This window comes from Falco punctatus (genome assembly GCF_963210335.1).
Source record: "Falco punctatus genome assembly, chromosome: 7".
Lineage (NCBI taxonomy): Eukaryota > Metazoa > Chordata > Aves > Falconiformes > Falconidae > Falco > Falco punctatus.
Genome location: NC_137587.1, coordinates 61,447,551 through 61,463,742, shown reverse-complemented (window position 1 = coordinate 61,463,742; position 16,192 = coordinate 61,447,551). Strand labels below are relative to the sequence as shown.

The 16,192-nt window shown below is 57.6% G+C and overlaps 2 protein-coding genes across 12 annotated transcripts in view; one reads left to right on the top strand and one right to left on the bottom strand.

Annotated features, from left to right (window-relative positions):
- ACAN (aggrecan) overlaps positions 1–7,071 on the top strand; it is a 51,207-nt gene extending 44,136 nt beyond the window's left edge. For 4 of the 5 annotated variants that reach the window (XM_080396191.1, XM_080396190.1, XM_080396192.1 and 1 more), the window contains 6 exons: positions 44–157; positions 2,877–3,035; positions 3,519–3,601; positions 3,943–4,087; positions 4,668–4,850; positions 6,273–7,071. In XM_080396191.1, coding sequence (XP_080252317.1) covers positions 44–157; positions 2,877–3,035; positions 3,519–3,601; positions 3,943–4,087; positions 4,668–4,850; positions 6,273–6,361 — 773 coding nt within the window. In that variant the 3' untranslated portion in view covers positions 6,362–7,071. The remainder of the gene's footprint in view (positions 1–43; positions 158–2,876; positions 3,036–3,518; positions 3,602–3,942; positions 4,088–4,667; positions 4,851–6,272) is intronic. The other variant, XM_080396193.1, reaches the window with a different exon arrangement.
- Positions 7,072–7,590: 519 nt separating this feature from the next.
- On the bottom strand, positions 7,591–16,101 carry HAPLN3 (hyaluronan and proteoglycan link protein 3). 7 transcript variants are annotated; one of them, XM_080396220.1, is made up of 6 exons: positions 12,453–16,101; positions 11,906–11,993; positions 10,752–10,911; positions 10,111–10,482; positions 8,681–8,983; positions 7,591–8,511 (listed from the first exon to the last, which is right to left on the bottom strand). In XM_080396220.1, exons 2-6 carry the CDS (start codon positions 11,906–11,908, stop codon positions 8,231–8,233), a joined length of 1,119 nt encoding a protein of 372 aa, XP_080252346.1. In that variant the 5' UTR covers positions 11,909–11,993; positions 12,453–16,101; the 3' UTR covers positions 7,591–8,230. The 7 variants fall into 7 exon arrangements, with proteins under 7 accessions (XP_080252346.1, XP_080252345.1, XP_080252348.1 ...); XM_080396219.1 differs by having other exon boundaries at positions 11,906–11,960; XM_080396222.1 differs by having other exon boundaries at positions 10,752–10,880; positions 11,906–11,960.
- Positions 16,102–16,192: the final 91 nt, after the last annotated feature.

Below are 16,192 nucleotides of genomic sequence, written 5' to 3'. Positions count from 1 at the left end.
TTGTCTGCCCAGAGCCCTAATGGAAGCCCTTGATTTCTTGCAGACACTGATGAGTGCCACTCAAGCCCCTGTCTGAATGGAGCTACCTGCGTTGATGGCATCGACTCTTTCAAATGCTTATGCCTTCCCAGCTACGGAGGGGACCTGTGTGAGATCGGTACGGCCTACCTGGCTTCAGCTAATCTTACTAACTGCTGCACGACCTTGTTGCCACTCTACCCCAAAAAAAAGCTGATCCCAAGTGGTCCCATTAGTCCTGCCCTCATCTCAGTAAGCTAACCTCTAACAGCAGCGTGAAGTACACTAGGGAAAAGCTTTGAGACTTTTCCTTATATATTTTAATTAGTTTGTTCGTCATGACACCATGTCTTTTAAGACACCTAAGCAGGAGCTTCTGGTGTCTTCTTCAACTTACTCTTTTTTAAGTTTCTCTAGTGAAGTTCCATACACATCATAACAATGTTGATCACACAAGTCACTGTCTCTCTGGGTCAAGGGTCTTTCTGTTCATCTGTAACAGTAAGGAAACATCTGAGTACATCCTCACCCCAGGCAAACTTTCTCTGCTAGACTGGAATTTCATAGAAGGATATTTCAACTGAGCCATGAAAAATGATTGTGTTTCTCTCTGTGAAGATGCAGCTGAGAGAAGCCTCATTCACTCCAGGAATCTCCACCAATTTGACACAGCATGACATTTTTGTCATCTTCAACGTAGCTTCCTGTGGCAAAATCAGCAGGGAATACACATCTTTGAGAGAATGTGAAGTGACCTATTTTTCCATCAAAATTAGGTACTCTGATCTGCACTAATATTTCTTTTTGTTTCTACAAGGAAATAAAAAGAGTTGAGCTTTTTTTTTTTCTTAAAGCTGGTGAAAGTCCAAACTTTTATCAGCTTAGCTGAGGGGAAGCTCTCCTGCCTTGCTCAAACAAAAGAGAAATAAGGTTGTAGTGTCTTCTTCACCTTGGCACAAGTAATGATAGTATATATTGGATTTTTCTCCTCCTCTTCCTCTTCATCTCTTTTTCTGCTTCCCATACAAACATTGGGAGCAGACCATAAGAAGGCAGCTCACGATCATTGGACCATCTGGGCAGGAATTGTGCTGCCTTAACATCAGTTTCCTAATGCAACCTAATCAGGCCCGTATTTACCCATCCTTGCTACCTGTTGTTGAAGATCCCTGTAATTCAACAAGAGGTTCTACCCTGCAGCTGCTTACAATCTTGTTTGGCCCGAGCCAGACTTAGTTTCCTCTGATTTATGGGCTCATGATGCCTGGGGGCTATAGCCCGGGAGATGTAAGAGGAAGCCAGTGCCCCGAATTCAGTGGGGAGTATAAGCGTTTGTTATTCCCGTGAGGCAGACCATCCTTTCTGTCAGTCTCCAAGAACAGCAGGACACCGTAGGTGGGCTCTGCTGTCTGTGCACACAGCCAATCTTTGTCACCATGACAGTGTCCCTACCAGGGAACAAGATTTTTGCCATTATTTTCCAAGATGATTGCTGTCTCATTTCCCCATAAGTAACAGCTATGTAGGAAAGCGTGGCCTTTCTCCTAGGAAATGTCCTGCTGAGGATCTGTGCCATGTGCTGTCCCATCCCCAAAGCTGTGATGACAAGAGGTGGCATTCAAGCTGCTGGAAAAGAGTCTTAAATTTCAAAAGACGGAGCATGTTCTCTGCTCACCTTGTGCAAGCAATCTGCCTGCAAAGGCCAAGAATCCTTACAGCTTCAGCTGCTTCCAGATAATCCATGTGACCTGTTGAAGAAGGCAAGAAAATGTTTTTAGTGCCTCAGCAAACTATCAACCCTTCCAACATCTATGAAGGATCTGCAATCTTCAGTTAAAAGAACACCAGAAGGGTAGATTAGGACGAATTACTGTGACTGAAGGTGACAAGTGCTTTGACCTACCAAGTTTAACAAAGAAGGAAGAAATTAAGTACAGAAAACCTTACTGGAAAGGGAGAGAGGCATGAGGACTCACGAAAGCCTATCACTCCAAGATCAGCAAGTGCCTGAGAAAGGATGGTAGACAGGTATCTAAAAGGCTGAGACTAAACACATTTCATTTTCTGTTTCCTTCAGTCACATGGAGCAGATGTGTGGTGTTGCATTGCATGGAAGCTGCTGATGGTGTTTTCTGGTGGTTTCTCCATTGGCTTCTGCTCTCCCCACCTGTGGTTTTGCTTTTTTTAATTAATGGATTCTGCTCTCCAGTGTCTCTCAGATGGTAAAAGATGTTCTGAAAAGTTGAGGAATTTCTGTACTTCCCTAGCCGCTTCCAAGCTTTTCCTTGAGATTTCATTTTCTCTCTCCACCATGCTAAGTTCCTGCCTCCATCTCTTTTCTCCCATCTTGGTAGGCTTGCTTCTCCTCCAGAGCCCCAGCACCACGTGATCCAATTATCCAAACCTGGGCTGTCCTCCCCTCTTTCATTTTCAACACATGTGTGTTGACCGTGGACATCTGGATTCAGATTTTGGAGTTTCTTTCCAAAGCAAGAAAACTCTGCAGGCCAGCACAAGTGGGAAGAGAGGTGTTCCTGCTTGGTCTGTTCCTCAAGAACAGAGTCCATGACACAGGGATTGAATTGCTCAGGAATAAGTTTGTACCACTGAAGTTTTCTCGTAGCACTGGCCATGTTACTGCAAACACGGGGTCTTCAACACAGGTTCCCCTCTGTGTGTGTGTGTGTCTTGGATGCCTTCTGATAATTTCCCCTGGGATTTCCTATAAGGGTTTGCTTTTTAGTGGAAGTGACCATGTGTTGTCCCATGCCATAAGAGCATGAGCTTCTAAGAGGTGAGTTGGAAGACTTCCAGACCCACGCACCAACTCCTTTTCATCCCTCCTTTGTGTGTTTCAGACCTGGAAAACTGTGAGGAAGGCTGGATCAAGTTCCAGGGCCACTGCTACAGGCACTTTGAAGAGAGGGAGACTTGGATGGATGCAGAGACCAGATGCCGACAACATCAAGCCCACCTGAGCAGTATCATCACCCCAGAGGAGCAAGAATTTGTGAACAGTGAGTGCTGAGGGCAGCCTGAGGCTGGGCAGGGTCCTTCCATTAGACTCTGAGTCTATGGGCAGATTTATCCAAAATGACATAAAAACCACAGTTTCCCCCACTGGTGTGTACATATTTCCTAATGAGGCCTCACCCTTGCGTGGGAAAGGAAGAACCCTGAGCCATGAGACAGAAGAGGGCCCTTTCTTGGCTAGGCGAGATCTTTGCTCTGACCACATTGCTGATGTGGCTTGTTCACAACGTGTTCACTTGATGCAACAAGTATGGTGACCCATGTCAGCGTGGGTGGATTCACACTCATGGCATGCTGAGTGGGGAGGGAGATGGACAAGCATGATGCAGGGCAAAAGGGACACCAGGGGCTAGTGACTGGGAAGGAACTGAATGACTCAGAGGCGACAGGGACAGCTGAGATGGCAAAGAAACATAAGGTGTAGGGGAACCATGACCCACTCTCCTCTCCCCCTCCGGCTCTTCCAGGCCACGCACAGGACTACCAGTGGATCGGCCTCAGTGACAGAACTGTCGAGAACGACTTCCGCTGGTCCGACGGACACCCCCTGGTGAGCCCATGGCCCACGGTGCGGGCAGGCGCTGGCTTTCGGTGGGGGAAGAGGTTCCCCTTGGGTGGGAAGAGCCCTGTGAGTTACGTGCTGAGCACTTTGGTTGAGCATTGAGTGGAGGCAGCCCTAAACTTTGGCTCATGGTTTTTCCAAGCCTTTAGTAAAGCTGCTCAGCTAAGCTCCTGGGCACCATCACAATAGAAATAACCGCTGCAGTAGCAGCGCTGGCAACCCATGGTCTTTGCTGGTGAGATGCATGGGGAAGGCAGCAGCAAGGATGAAGGAGGGAGCAGGAGAGGGAAGAGCTCAACCTTAGGCGAAGGGCTTTCCTCTCTCTGCAGCAATTTGAGAACTGGCGGCCCAACCAACCCGATAACTTCTTCGCGGCGGGTGAGGACTGCGTTGTGATGATCTGGCATGAGCAAGGCGAATGGAATGACGTTCCCTGCAACTATCACCTCCCTTTCACTTGCAAGAAAGGAACAGGTCAGTATGCTGTGCTGCGCCAGCAAGGATGGGGGGCTCAGGCAGTGGCTGCGGGGCTGGAGTGGGACCCCCCAGTGCACATGAATGTGGGTTTTGTCACTGCAAAGGGTGGTCAAAGAGGCTGAAGGCAATAGCAATAGAAGTTGGCCAAGGCTTTAGAAGAAAGTTTCCCAAGAGCTTGAAAACAAGTAAGATGAGCCACCAATGATGGGGTTTCGCACCCCCAGGCAGAGCCATACCCTGGCTGCAGCATCACTCCTGCACACCAGCTCCATGCCCTCCCACAGAGGCAAGTGGCTGCTGTAATGCCTGGCCCTTGCTGCTTTCTCCAAGAGGCAGGAATGGAACCCAGAGGCAGACCACTGCTTAATTTCAAGGCCACAGGATTTCCATATACCCCTGCCCCTACTTGTTTGTGGACAGAGGCAATCTCAGAGGGATTTAAAGTTTTACGCGTGGGAGTGTCAAGGCTGTGCATGCCCAGCCTGTGCTAGGCAGGCAGGAGCTGCCCGGGTGTGAGCTGCTCGCTCAGCCAGGCAGGACCCCTCGAGCTCTCCGTGTCTCTGCTCATCTCCTGCAGTGGCCTGTGGGGACCCCCCCGTCGTGGAGAACGCCAGGACCTTTGGTCGGAAGAAAGATCGCTACGAAATAAACTCCATGGTGCGGTACCAGTGCAACCAAGGCTACATCCAGCGCCACGTGCCCACGATTCGGTGCCAGCCCAACGGGCAGTGGGAGGAGCCACGGATATCCTGCACAAACCGTACGTCTCAGTCGCTTTCCCTTTGGGTTAGGGCTGATGCATCCCTGCAGCTGGAAGGAGGAGCTGGGAACGAGAGGGACATTGTCTTGGGGTGCACTTCAGCTCTGAGCCAGGCAGAAAGGGACATCATGGTCCCCTTTGCTTGTTGAAAGATCCCCTGTGATGGGGCAGTGGGAGCTGGCATCTTCTGGGCAGGTGTGCACCACGGGGGCTGGCCACAGGGACAGCCCAGGCAACAAGGAGCTTACCAAGGGCCCAGGCTGCTTAAAGGAAGGAGAGGAAAAGAAACAGTTTCTGAAAGGGTGAGTTTTGGCACTACCTGCATCAGCAGAGAGAATAGAGGCAGGGAGCTGTGCTCCCCCTCAGCGCTTCCCTGGCAGCAGACGGGAGCCCTGTGGCAAAGCTAAGCCAAGGGACAGGGATCCCGACCCTTCTCCTGTCAGGCCTCCAGCTGACAGCAGCCATCCCTCTCCCACTGGTGTCCCAGACCACTCCCACGGCTGCCTACACCCGCATCCCATCCCTGCTCGCCTGCAGCTTCCCAACAATTTCGTCGGTCTCAGCTAAATCACATCTGACCAGTGGCCTCCTTGCCAGGTCCTGGTCCAGCTGGGCAATTCCAGCTAAAGTGGCGGTCCCACAGCCAGGAAAAGTTGATATGAGCTTAAGGGACAAACCTCTGCCCCAGGGAGGAGACGGAAGGAGGAGGGATGGAGGAGGTGTCCAAGGGCGTCTGTGTGGTGCAGACCGCTGATTCCCTTGGCTCTGCTGCAGACTCAGAGAGCTGCAGGCTGCTCCCACCATGGTCTGCCAGCAATCAGGAGACCTAGGCTGTTCCCAACCAGCTTTTGCTGTTTCCATGAAAATCCTCCTGCAATCATCACGCTCTGGAGTGGTGCCAGCCTTGAGGGAGACTAGCAGCAAAGATCAGGCAGAAACCTTGTCCCTGCCAGCCAGACGGGTCTGTTTCCCCTCCTGAGCCCCGAGCACATCCCACCCCTGATGGCTATTTCCCTCCCTGTCCCAGCGGATTGGGGATTGACTGGTGGGACAGTGGGAGAGATGGGGAAGTGGTCCCCATGCTCACCCTGTTGGCAGAGCTGCCCTCCCGGCAGGGCATGGGGAAGGGATCGGACAGGCATCCGCAGGGAGGATGCTCCTGGCCAGCCTTTTGGAAAGCACCGGCCACCTTCACCCCTGGGTGAAGCAAACCCCAGCCACAGGGGCGAGAGGAGGGCGGGCTGTGCAGGGGCAAGCAGGCTGGTGCCAGGGCACACACAGCCACCTGCCCAGCAGCGCTGCCTGCGCCTGTCCGTGTTTCTCCAGGGAGCCAGGGGCTGGGGCAGCCAGTGCGGGACAAGCAGCATCCCTGTCCTGGCTCCTGATAACAAGGTGTCTTTTCTTCTGCTCCCTCTTCCACAGCCTCCAACTACCAACGCAGGCTATACAAGAGGAGCCCCAGGAGCCAGTCAAGACCCAGTGGTAGAGCCATGCACAGACCCACCCATTAGAGCGGGGCGAGAGAGACCAAGGGGGAAAGTGAGAAAAAGAGATTTTTAACGGAACAGTTATATTAACAGAGTCAATTTCTTCTTCTTGTTGTTGCTTTTTTGTCATATAAGGAAAAAAAATTATATTAAAAACAAACCCACCTTTGTGTATATATATAAAAAAAAAATTAATGTTTTCCAAGCACCAAAGCAAAGCGAATTAGATCTCAGCATTTTTACTAACCGTCCGGTTCCAATTATCTTCATGCCTTCGGGGACAGGGAGGGGGGGGTGGGTTTGCAGAGGGCAGGGGGTTAAGTTAAATAATAAAGATGATTATTTTTTCCTGATTTTATCCACGAACAATGTAATTATTTCTGTTATTTAATCTCCAGGGTGAACAGCACCTTTTGGGGTTTTGTGTTTGTTTTTTTTCCAGAATCCTCCTACTGCTGCAGCACGTCAGGGTGGGTGGGGAGGGCCGGGGGGCTGCGGTGGAAGGAGCTGTGGGAGGAGGGAGGCGAGGGGATGCTGAGACCCAGGACCAGGGTGCTGGGGACTGTGGCCCCTCTCTACTTCCTCACCGCCCCCTGCAGCGCAGCACCCATCCCGGGACAACGTGCTCTTTCCAGGGGACCGTGCGGGGCACCAGCGTTCCCTGCACCTATTTATATTTTTGAACATATCCTATTTTGAAAGAACGATAAATAATAAAGAGAGTGAAATCGGAATGGGCACTTTGTCAGTGTTGTTTTTGTTAGGCAAGGCGGGTGTCTGTCTGGGCAGGGGGAGGTCTCCCATGGCAAGGCAGCAGGGAAGGGGTGAGCAAACAGGGTGCTCCAGGCTACGTGGGACCAGCTCAGCCCCAGCCAGCACCAAAGGGTCCTGCCCTGGGGACAATGGAGGTCCGGGGGAATTCCCAAGCTCCAACCAAAGAAGGATCCTGGAACAAAACAACACCCCCCTGTTCGGCTCTCGCCCCAGGAGGGGATTAACACACATACCTAAAACCATTCCCAGCAGGAGCTGCCTCACCCTCCAGCTTTCAGTCCTGACACCCAGGGGGTTAATTAACACTCATTAACGAGGGAGCACCAAGCCCTTGCAGGAGCTCAGGTGGGCAAAGACATGAGACGGTGCTCAGCCAAGGATGAGACAGTCTCCGGTGCCCAGCCAGGGATCCCCAAATCCTTTCGCTGTGGCAGACTCCTCTCTTGTGCTGGGACAGAGATGGGACACAGCCACATCCCTCCAGGGCATTCTCCACCAATTTATTAGAAGAGGTCCAGCAAAATACATCTTTTCATAACCAAATGCTTGAAGAAGAAGGCACCAGAGTTCAAGTGGAGTCCGAGCGAGGGGCACACGGAGATAAGGCACTGGCACTCCCACAGGGACAGGCACAACGTTATCCTTCAGCAGGATGGGGAGGGGGGGCTGGAAGAGGGACCAGGATGCAACGGAGACACCTGCTCTCTGCCTCTGGCCAAATCCAGCCTCGCCTCACTCCCACCCCCATGAGCAGGAGTAGCCTGGAAGGGCAGGCGGGTGTCAGTGACATGCTGCCACCATGGGAAGGGGCCACCACCCACAGGGTGGCAGAGACCAATTGGGGTGGCAGCAGCCCATGGGGATCATTCTTGCACCGACCCCATGCCAGGGACAGCCCAGCACTGCCCCAGCTGGCAGCCACCCCGAGCAGCTGCATGTGCCAGCTGCTGAGCAAGATGTGGAAAATATAAAGGAAGGAAACAAAATAAAACAAAAAGAAGCCTCCCCCCGCCATCCCACCGCCCCCTAGTCACCCCCAAAACAGCCCTGGGAAATGCCAAACACCAGGCACCGTCAGGCTGGAAACATCCTCCGGCCAAGAAGGAACCCTCCGGCTCCTTATCTTTCCTTGTAGCAGAAGACCCCAAACCTGCCCTGGCTGGGGAAGCCGAAGCTGCGGACACCGGGCTCCTCGGGGCCGCAGTTGGCTCGGGGCTTGGCAATGGGGTAGCGGACACTGCCGTCTGCCAGCCAGCCAGCATCGCAGCGGTCCAGCCCCAGGAACTTCCAGGCAGAGTAGAGGTGCCCCACTCGGGCAATCTCAGCCCCTACGTCCTGGCAGCTCTGCTTGGCCTCTTCCAGCGTCATTCCAGCCAGGCGGTCCAAGTAGAAAATCTCTCCTAGAGGGAGAGGGGAGCAAGAAAAGGGAGCGTCAGTGCTCAGCATCCTCCGGAGCATCCCTGCCTAGAACATCCCCACCCAGGCTGTGCCCTAAGAGGGAGGGATTCCACCAATAGGACATAGCATCTTCCCCAGGATGCCACCCCCAGCCCATGGCCCAGCACCCACCTCTGAGCGCAGAGGAGAAGCAGAAGGCATCGAAGCGGTGCAGGTGCCGGTGGCGCGGGCCGTAGCTGCGGATGCCTGGGGCAAGGTGCAGCCCACCACAGGGCTTGCGGGGCAGACGGATGGGGTACTGCACAGTGCCATCGGCCAGCCAGCCCGCATTGCACCAGTCCAGCCCCTCGCTCCAGGCCTGGAAGAGCTGGTTGAAGGTGGCGAGGATGGCACCTTGCTCCTGGCATGCTCGCTCAGCTTCATGGAAGTTGAGCCTGTACTGCCCGCGGGGAGGCTGGTAAGGGAACACCACACCTGGGGGCAGACAGGGTGGGTGCTCAGGCGGCTCCATGGGCAGCGCCCCCCCCCGCCCCCCCGAGTCGACCCCCAAAGGGGTCCCCATCCCATCCCAAATTCAGGCTCTGGGACAGGGACTACCACAGGGTGGCACAGGCCAAGGCACAGGCATGCGGGGATGGTGCTGCTCTGGGCATGCAGGCACCAGCGGCGAGTTGCCAGCGACATCTGGTGGCACAGGGACATGGGGGCTTGGTGCTGGGGATACATGGACCACCCTTGTGGGGCAGCACCTGCACATACAGGGATGCACAGACTATGATATTGGGGGTGCAGGGACCATCACTACGTTGTATGGACCACAGCCCTGGGGACACACAGACAGTGGTCCCAAGGGAGGCATGTACCACCGCTGTGGGGATGGAGACACCGTTATCATGGGGATGCACAGGCTACAGGAACAGGGACACAAGGACCCACATCACGGGGATGTATGGGCCGCAATCCCAGGGACACATGGACCACCAACGTGGGGTGGATGCACTGCTGTCATGGGGATGGATGGACCACAGGAACATGTGCACCACCACCATAGACCACAGTCACAGGGACTGGTGGGGACAAGCCACCATGGCAGGCAGGGCCCACAGGCAGGTGTGGACAGGGCACAAGGGGGATGTTTCCACAGCTCTGAGCTTGCCTGTGGAGCCAGGGCTGAGTCAGTTCTCTCATGAAAAGTGAGCAAGAGGGGTTGGACCAGTCACCAAGGTTCATCACAAGATGCATGGGGATACTCAGAGCTTGGAGGCAAGGGGGTGGCTGCACATGATGCAGCACAGTGGGAAGATGGGTGGATAAAAGCAGGAAATGTTGCAGCCACGGGGTCACCCCCAACTCTGACTCCACAGTAGTATTCCCAGCATCCCAACTGGGCAGTCTGCTCTGTGCTCACTTGCTGCTGAGACCCCACAGTCAGACAGCCCCAAGCCACCACCCCATCACACCAAGCATCCCAGACTCTTTCTTCCCATGACTGGGCTCCCTGACCCCCCACATCACTACCTCCCTTGAGGAGGGGGTGCCACAGGAAGGCCAGGCTCACTGGCTTGGTGCAGGATATCATGTGGTCCCCAACATGCCCCTACCTTGCAGCCGGAGGTCCACCACATCGCTTTCATCCTCCAGCCCATCAATGACCTCACAGCGGTATTTGCCATCATCCTGCAAGCGCACATCACTGATGACCAGTGAGGCCTCATGTCGCCCAGCCTGACGGAGGTGAGCACGGCCCTGGAAGTTCCCGAAGGCCACGTAGGTCTTCCCGATGGCCACCAGCACATCCTGCTCCTTAGTGTAGTCATCCCGCAGCTTGGACCACTTGATGCGGATCTTGCGCTTGGCTTCCTGGTCAGGCTCGTAGTGGTACTGGCAAGGCAGGGTGACATTGGTGCCACTGGAGCTGTAGACAGGGTCTTTGGGGGTGTCCACTATCAGTTTGGCTCCATTGAAGTAAACCACTGGGGACAGGGAGGGAAAGCATGATGAGCAGGTCAGGATCCAGGGCCAGGCAGCGTCCCCAAACCTCCCTGCAGCCACTCTGTTCCCTCCATCCAGCCACATCCTTTTCTGCCTGCGCATCCCATAAGCATCCCCCAAGCATCCATGGAGCGTCCCCGCCTACTCCTCTGGGCCCCACATCCCCCCCAAGAGATGGGTCCCAGCCCCATCCAGAGGCAGCCAACCTGCCGGTCCCCTTTTCCCCCAGCCCTGCCAATCCCCAATATACCTTTCTCCTGCCCACTGCCCTTGTCGTTCATGATGTGGTTGTAGTAGAAGCCGTTGTAGAAGGGGTGGTGGGAGCTGCTGCCCAGCCGCAGCAGGGTGGCCTCCAGGAGCAGCGGGAGCAGCAGCATGGCTGGGGAGCGAGGCCAAACCCTGAGCCCGGGCTGCGGAGGGGGAAAGGGCTGCCGTAACACCCCAAAATAACCAGGAGCGCCCCAGCGCATGTGGTGCCAGGCAGACCCCATCACAGGGGTGCAAGGAGAGGGGTGGGAAGAGCTGGCAGAGGAGATTGCCTGCAGGGGAGGGTGCAGGCAACCTAAGCCATGACCCCAGGCCTGTCCCACAGCCAGGACTCCCAGTCCCCTCCATCCTCCTCCTCCTGCCTGGGTCACACCACGCACCACCACGTTTGCTGCTGTGGCCCACTGGGGCTTGTGGAGCTGCGACTAAGCTGGGGATGGGACAGACAGGGGAAACAGGATCTCAGGGCATCCTTTGAAGAGGGAGCACTGGGAAAACATCACATAGGGGGTGCAGCAGAAGTGGCTGAGCCCTGCTGCAAGCCGCAGGCTCGGTTTACAGAGGCAGCCAAGCGTGCAGCCCAGCCAAGGAGGGAAGGGGAGAGCTCGGGGCTGCCTCCGCTGCCCTGCCACCGGACAAAGCCCAGCAGCACCCAGCTGGCCTGGCCGAGGACCCCCGGCTCTGACCCAGGGCTGCCGCTTTGTGCCACAGACACAGCTGGCACCGACTTCATGCAAGACTTTTTGCTCTCGTACTATGTCCCCTGGTTGAGAGGCCGCCCGGCTGCCCCACGGCACTGGAGATCCACACTGCCCCAAGCTCTGGGTGCCCCAGGCACCCAAGGGTGCGCTGCACGGGGCTCACCCAGGGCAGCTCACAGCAGTTATTTGCCAGCTTGTGAGCTTTCCCAGAGCCGGCAGAGGGGGCCCGGCGCCCGGCAAGCCTCCGGCAGCCCCCCTCCAGGCTTGAGATGGATCTGACATACGTGCCCCTTGCTCAGACAAGGTTTAGGAGTGCCTGCAGAGGTGCCCCAGGCCAGGGGGGCTGGGGAAGTGTGGGTGCTCTCCCCCAGCAGGGTCCAACATGGGGTACCGTGGTGGTGCCCAGGGACTGGGGTGTGCAACCGGCTGCTCTCACCATGGGTTGCTCACTCGTGGGCTCTCCTCCACAGTCGGTGCCGCTGCTCACCTTCCTGTGGGGTGCAGCCCACGCTTGTCACCCGCGGCTGTGTGCGGAGGCGGTGCTGGAGGGCGTGGGGTGCACCCACCCGACGCCAGCACAGCCCCGGGAGCCAGCGGCAGCGGCGTGCGGCACTGCAGGCACCGGAGCCTGGGCGGCACGCCGCCACGTGCTGCCCGCCGCAGCAGGCTGGGCTCGAGGCACCCACAGCCTCGCACCTCGGTTTGGGGGGCAGCAGCCCCGGACCCCCTGTGCCCCCAGTGCCTAGCCACCCCGCAGAGCCCAGCATTGCGCTGATGTGCTGGGGGGGGGCAGCATCCTCAGCAGTGCTAGTGAGCATCGTGCTGCAGCACCCACCGTGGTCATGCCTGGCACATTCCGTGGCGATGCCCGGCACCCTCCGTGGTGATGCCATCCCTCCCTGCCCTCCACGGCATGCAGGGTGCCCGCCACCCCGGGGTGCCAGCCCTCTCCAGCCCTGGCTCCGGGGCCAAGCCCTACTCACGCTGAGTTTCAGGCAGGCTGCAGGCAGGCGTGCTGGCAGGCTGCAGGCAGATGCACTGTGTTTAGGGCTCTTGCAGGGCTGAGAGGAAGCAGCTCCAGGGCCTGCCTCTTAAAGGGAAACACACGCCTTTCCCAACCCCCTGCTCACAGCCTGGAGCTGGGGTGGGTGCCCCCGGCCCCCCGCCTGCCCTCCATGCCTGGGCAACCACCTCACCGTGGGCCTGCATGCTGCCTGCATGCTACCCACATGCTGCCCGCACGCCTCGTCTGTGATGTGCCAGCTGCCAGCATTGCCCCCAGCAGCAGGGAGTGGGGTGCCCCAGTGGGGCTGGTGGGACCGCATGCAAAGCCCTGGTGAAGCCACAGTGCCAGGGGAGAAGAGCCATCCTTCATCCCATGTCCCAGCAGGGGCACTGCCTGCAGTCCCCAGGCAATGGTGGTGTTAAACACACACGGCAGGAGCACCACGGGCAGGAGCAGATGGGGATGGGTGGGCTATGGCCGGGGGTGGGCTGTGCCCAGGATGTGCAGGCAGCGTCTGCCTGCTCTGGGGGCCAGGGAAGGCAGCTGAGCTGCGGAGTTCAGCCTCTTCAGGGTCCACGTGTGGCTGTGGGGGCAAAGCAGAGGCACAGAAACCAGGGCAAAAGCTTTGGGGTGCCCAGTAGCACCCATCTGAGAAGGCGTCGCTCCTAGGCTTGGGTGATGCCTTCCATGCCAGCTCCCCCTGGCACACACCCATGCAGGTCCAGCCCTGGGGAAGGGCAGCACAGCAGCAGCACAGCCGGGGATGCTGGTCTGGGGGTGGCCAAGCACACGAAGGAACCACAGACCAGCGTGTGCCCTGACCTGGCGACCCACCACCCCGGCCCAGCCCGCCGCTTCGCCCCCCGCTTTGTTGTTTTATGGCAAGGAAATGAGGCATGGGGGCCCCGGTCCGGCTCTTGCCGCGTGGAACGGCGTCAAGCCGGAAAGAAAACAACTCGTGTAAAAAAATAAACTGACCCAGGGCTGGCTGTGGGGTGAAGGGGGACGGGACCCCCTCCCGACAGCCCCCCAGCAGGGTGCATTTGGGGTGCAATCTTGTCTGCCAGCCGCCCCCATGCTGATAGGGAGCAGCCAGCATGGAAATGGTGTTATCTGCCACCAGCGCCAGCCTGGCAGCCCCCGTCCCCCATGGGAAGCCCAAACCGGGAATGGCTGTGGGACCCAGGTTCTGGAGGCACTGCCCTTCCTTGCTCTCCTTTTCCCTGCACATCAGGGCCTGCCAGCCCTCCCGGAGGAGGGACACAGCAGCGCCGGGCTGCCCAGGGACGCAGGAGTGTGACGGCCGGGCACACTGCCCGCTTGCCTGCTTGGAGCAGGCTGCTCCGCAGCCCACAATGAAGGGGCGATTAAATCTCCCGGTGCAGCAGCACGAGGCTGCTGTGCTGCCTACATCCCGGCCAAGGGTCCCCAGTTCCCCCAGCCCTGCCACATGGCCAGAGGAGGTGGTGGGATGGATGGCGTCCCTGCTGCATCCCAGCTGCATCCCAGCCACCCGTACCCCTCTGCAGTTGCTTGCCCAAGTTACCCACGTCCCCACGAGCTGGCAATTGCGTTGGTTCCCTCCACCGACCCCCACAGACGAACAGCCCCACAGGGGCACGCTGCTCCTGGCATGGCCGTGCCATTGTTTCAGAGCCCAGGAACAAGCCACCAGTGCCCTGTGCTGCCTGCACTGCCTGCACCACAGCACCTGCCAGGAGCCATCCTCTGTCCGGCCTAAGGAGGAGAGCAGTGCGGGCGGAAGGGGAGAGGGATGCTTTTGTGCATCTTTTCACATCAACAGTTCATGGCCCACATTCAGCCACAGTTCTTGTCTGGATATGGCTGACAATGCCCTCCACCTCCTCCTGGGGAGCAGGTGGCACGGGGAAGGATCTGGCCACCAGCAGCCTCCCAAGGAAGGAGGAATCCCCCTCACTCCCTCCTGGATCTCACCCTCTTTTTGGCTTCAGGAATGATCCCAGTTTTGTTTTCTGCTTCCCAAGGGGGACACAGGGTGGGACCATGGGTTTCAGGGTGAGCGCGGCTGCGCAGTCAGGGTAGCTCTGACCCAGGAGCACGTGTTTAGGGCATGTGTTTAGGGCTGGCTGAGCTTTTGCTTGAACAGGAGCCATAAAAATGTCATCCCTGTCTTCCCTGCCTCAAACGCAGCAGCTGACAGCTCCGCAGTGGCCCCACTGGAGCGACTTCTTCCTGACATTCCAGTGGGAACCTGTTGCCCAAGGCTCAAACCAGGGAGGAAAACCTATGTTCCTGGTGGGATGGAAGAGGCTGTGATCCTGGGCTTTCTGGATGAAGGCAAGAGGATGCTCTCCCCAACAGCTGCTTCCTGAGGAACCAGCTTGCGGGCAGCGGGCAGCACCGGCAGCCGAGTCAGCAGGCAGCGGAGTGCTGTGGCCACAGCATGCCGGCCCTCCTGGCCTTCCTGCTGCCCCAGCAACCCAGCCATGTCCAGGAAGAGCATCCGAGAGACAGGAACAAGCCATGAGGGGCTGTGCATGGTGTGGAGGGTGCCCCGGCCCTCACCAACCCCCCCATCCTGGGGCTCTGGAGGGGGAAGGAAATGCCATAGAGCTGGGATGGGGCTCAGCATCCGTCAGAGGATCACACTGCGGGGTAGCAAAAGGCAGGGGGAAGCAGCGGTGGGCACTGAGGATATGTCCCCTGCGCTGACACACAGCACCTGCTCCCATCACCCTCCCCATGGAGCCTCTGCTGTGCCCCTGGCTCGGGGCTGTCTTGGCTGGACTCGGAGCAAGCTGCACTTATCTCTGCCCCAGCTTCCCAGCGATAAGGGTGGCATGTCCGGAGGTGAACCAGGCTGACTGTCCCCCCCCCGTCCCCAGCTCTAGCTGTGGCTGCTATATGTCACCAAGCAGCCACATCCACAATGAATTCAGCCTGGTCTCTGCAAGCACCAACCCCCAGCCCCTCTGGTGCCCAGGGCTGGCAGGAGCCCACCTGCAGGCAGAGCCCAGGGAGGGGACGCACAGCCGAGCGCAGCACCGCTGGCAGCGGGAAGGTGCATGGAGGTTGTCTGGAGCTGCAGGGATGTGGAGCTGCAGTGGGATGCAGGTGGTCCTGCACCATTCATGCCAACCTCAGGGGTTCCTGCTTAGTGTGGCAGGGAGAAGAGCAAAGCTCCTCTGTCCTGTTCACCCCAGCGCTCCTTCCTTACCAGGGACCCCTCAGTGTCGGGGGATCCTGCTCCAGCAGCACCTGTCTCCCCGTCCTGCCCATGGGGGGTCTGCTGGGAGCATCCCCACGGGCAGCCCTGATGAAACTCATAGCTCCCTCCAGCCCTGGGAATGTGCTGGAGTGTAAGTCGGTTTTGCTCCAAACTGAGATTTGCTCCAGGATCAAAGCCAAAGGAGGAGACGCAGGGCGTGGGGTGCTGATAGCGGCTTCCCCTCCCCAAGTCCCATTCTGCTGCGCCTGGCCAGCTGTGAGCACAGGCTCCAACAGCTGCGACGGGTGGAGGCAGCGGGGAAGATGCACAAAGCCCTGGTACCTTGTTTTTCAGGCAGGGAAGGGAGCTAGAAGGGCCTGTGAAAGCAAGAGAGTTGTGGGGTCAGCACAGCAGCCAGCAGCCCCCCAGGATGGTGGAGGCAGCAGACTCAGAGTGGATCCTGGGGGACTGCCAGACCTCCCGGGCTTTGGGAGATGGCTCTTGGGGAAGCACAGAGCAGCCAACAG

Bases quoted from the DNA above. Each gene is read 5' to 3' on its own strand.
- HAPLN3 (XM_080396218.1), bottom strand. The intron at 10,483-10,751 runs GTATATTGGGGA...CCCTGTCCCCAG, and splicing joins GGGCAGTGGGCAGGAGAAAG to TGGTTTACTTCAATGGAGCC. The intron at 8,984-10,110 runs GTAGGGGCATGT...GTCTGCCCCCAG, and splicing joins GGTGGACCTCCGGCTGCAAG to GTGTGGTGTTCCCTTACCAG.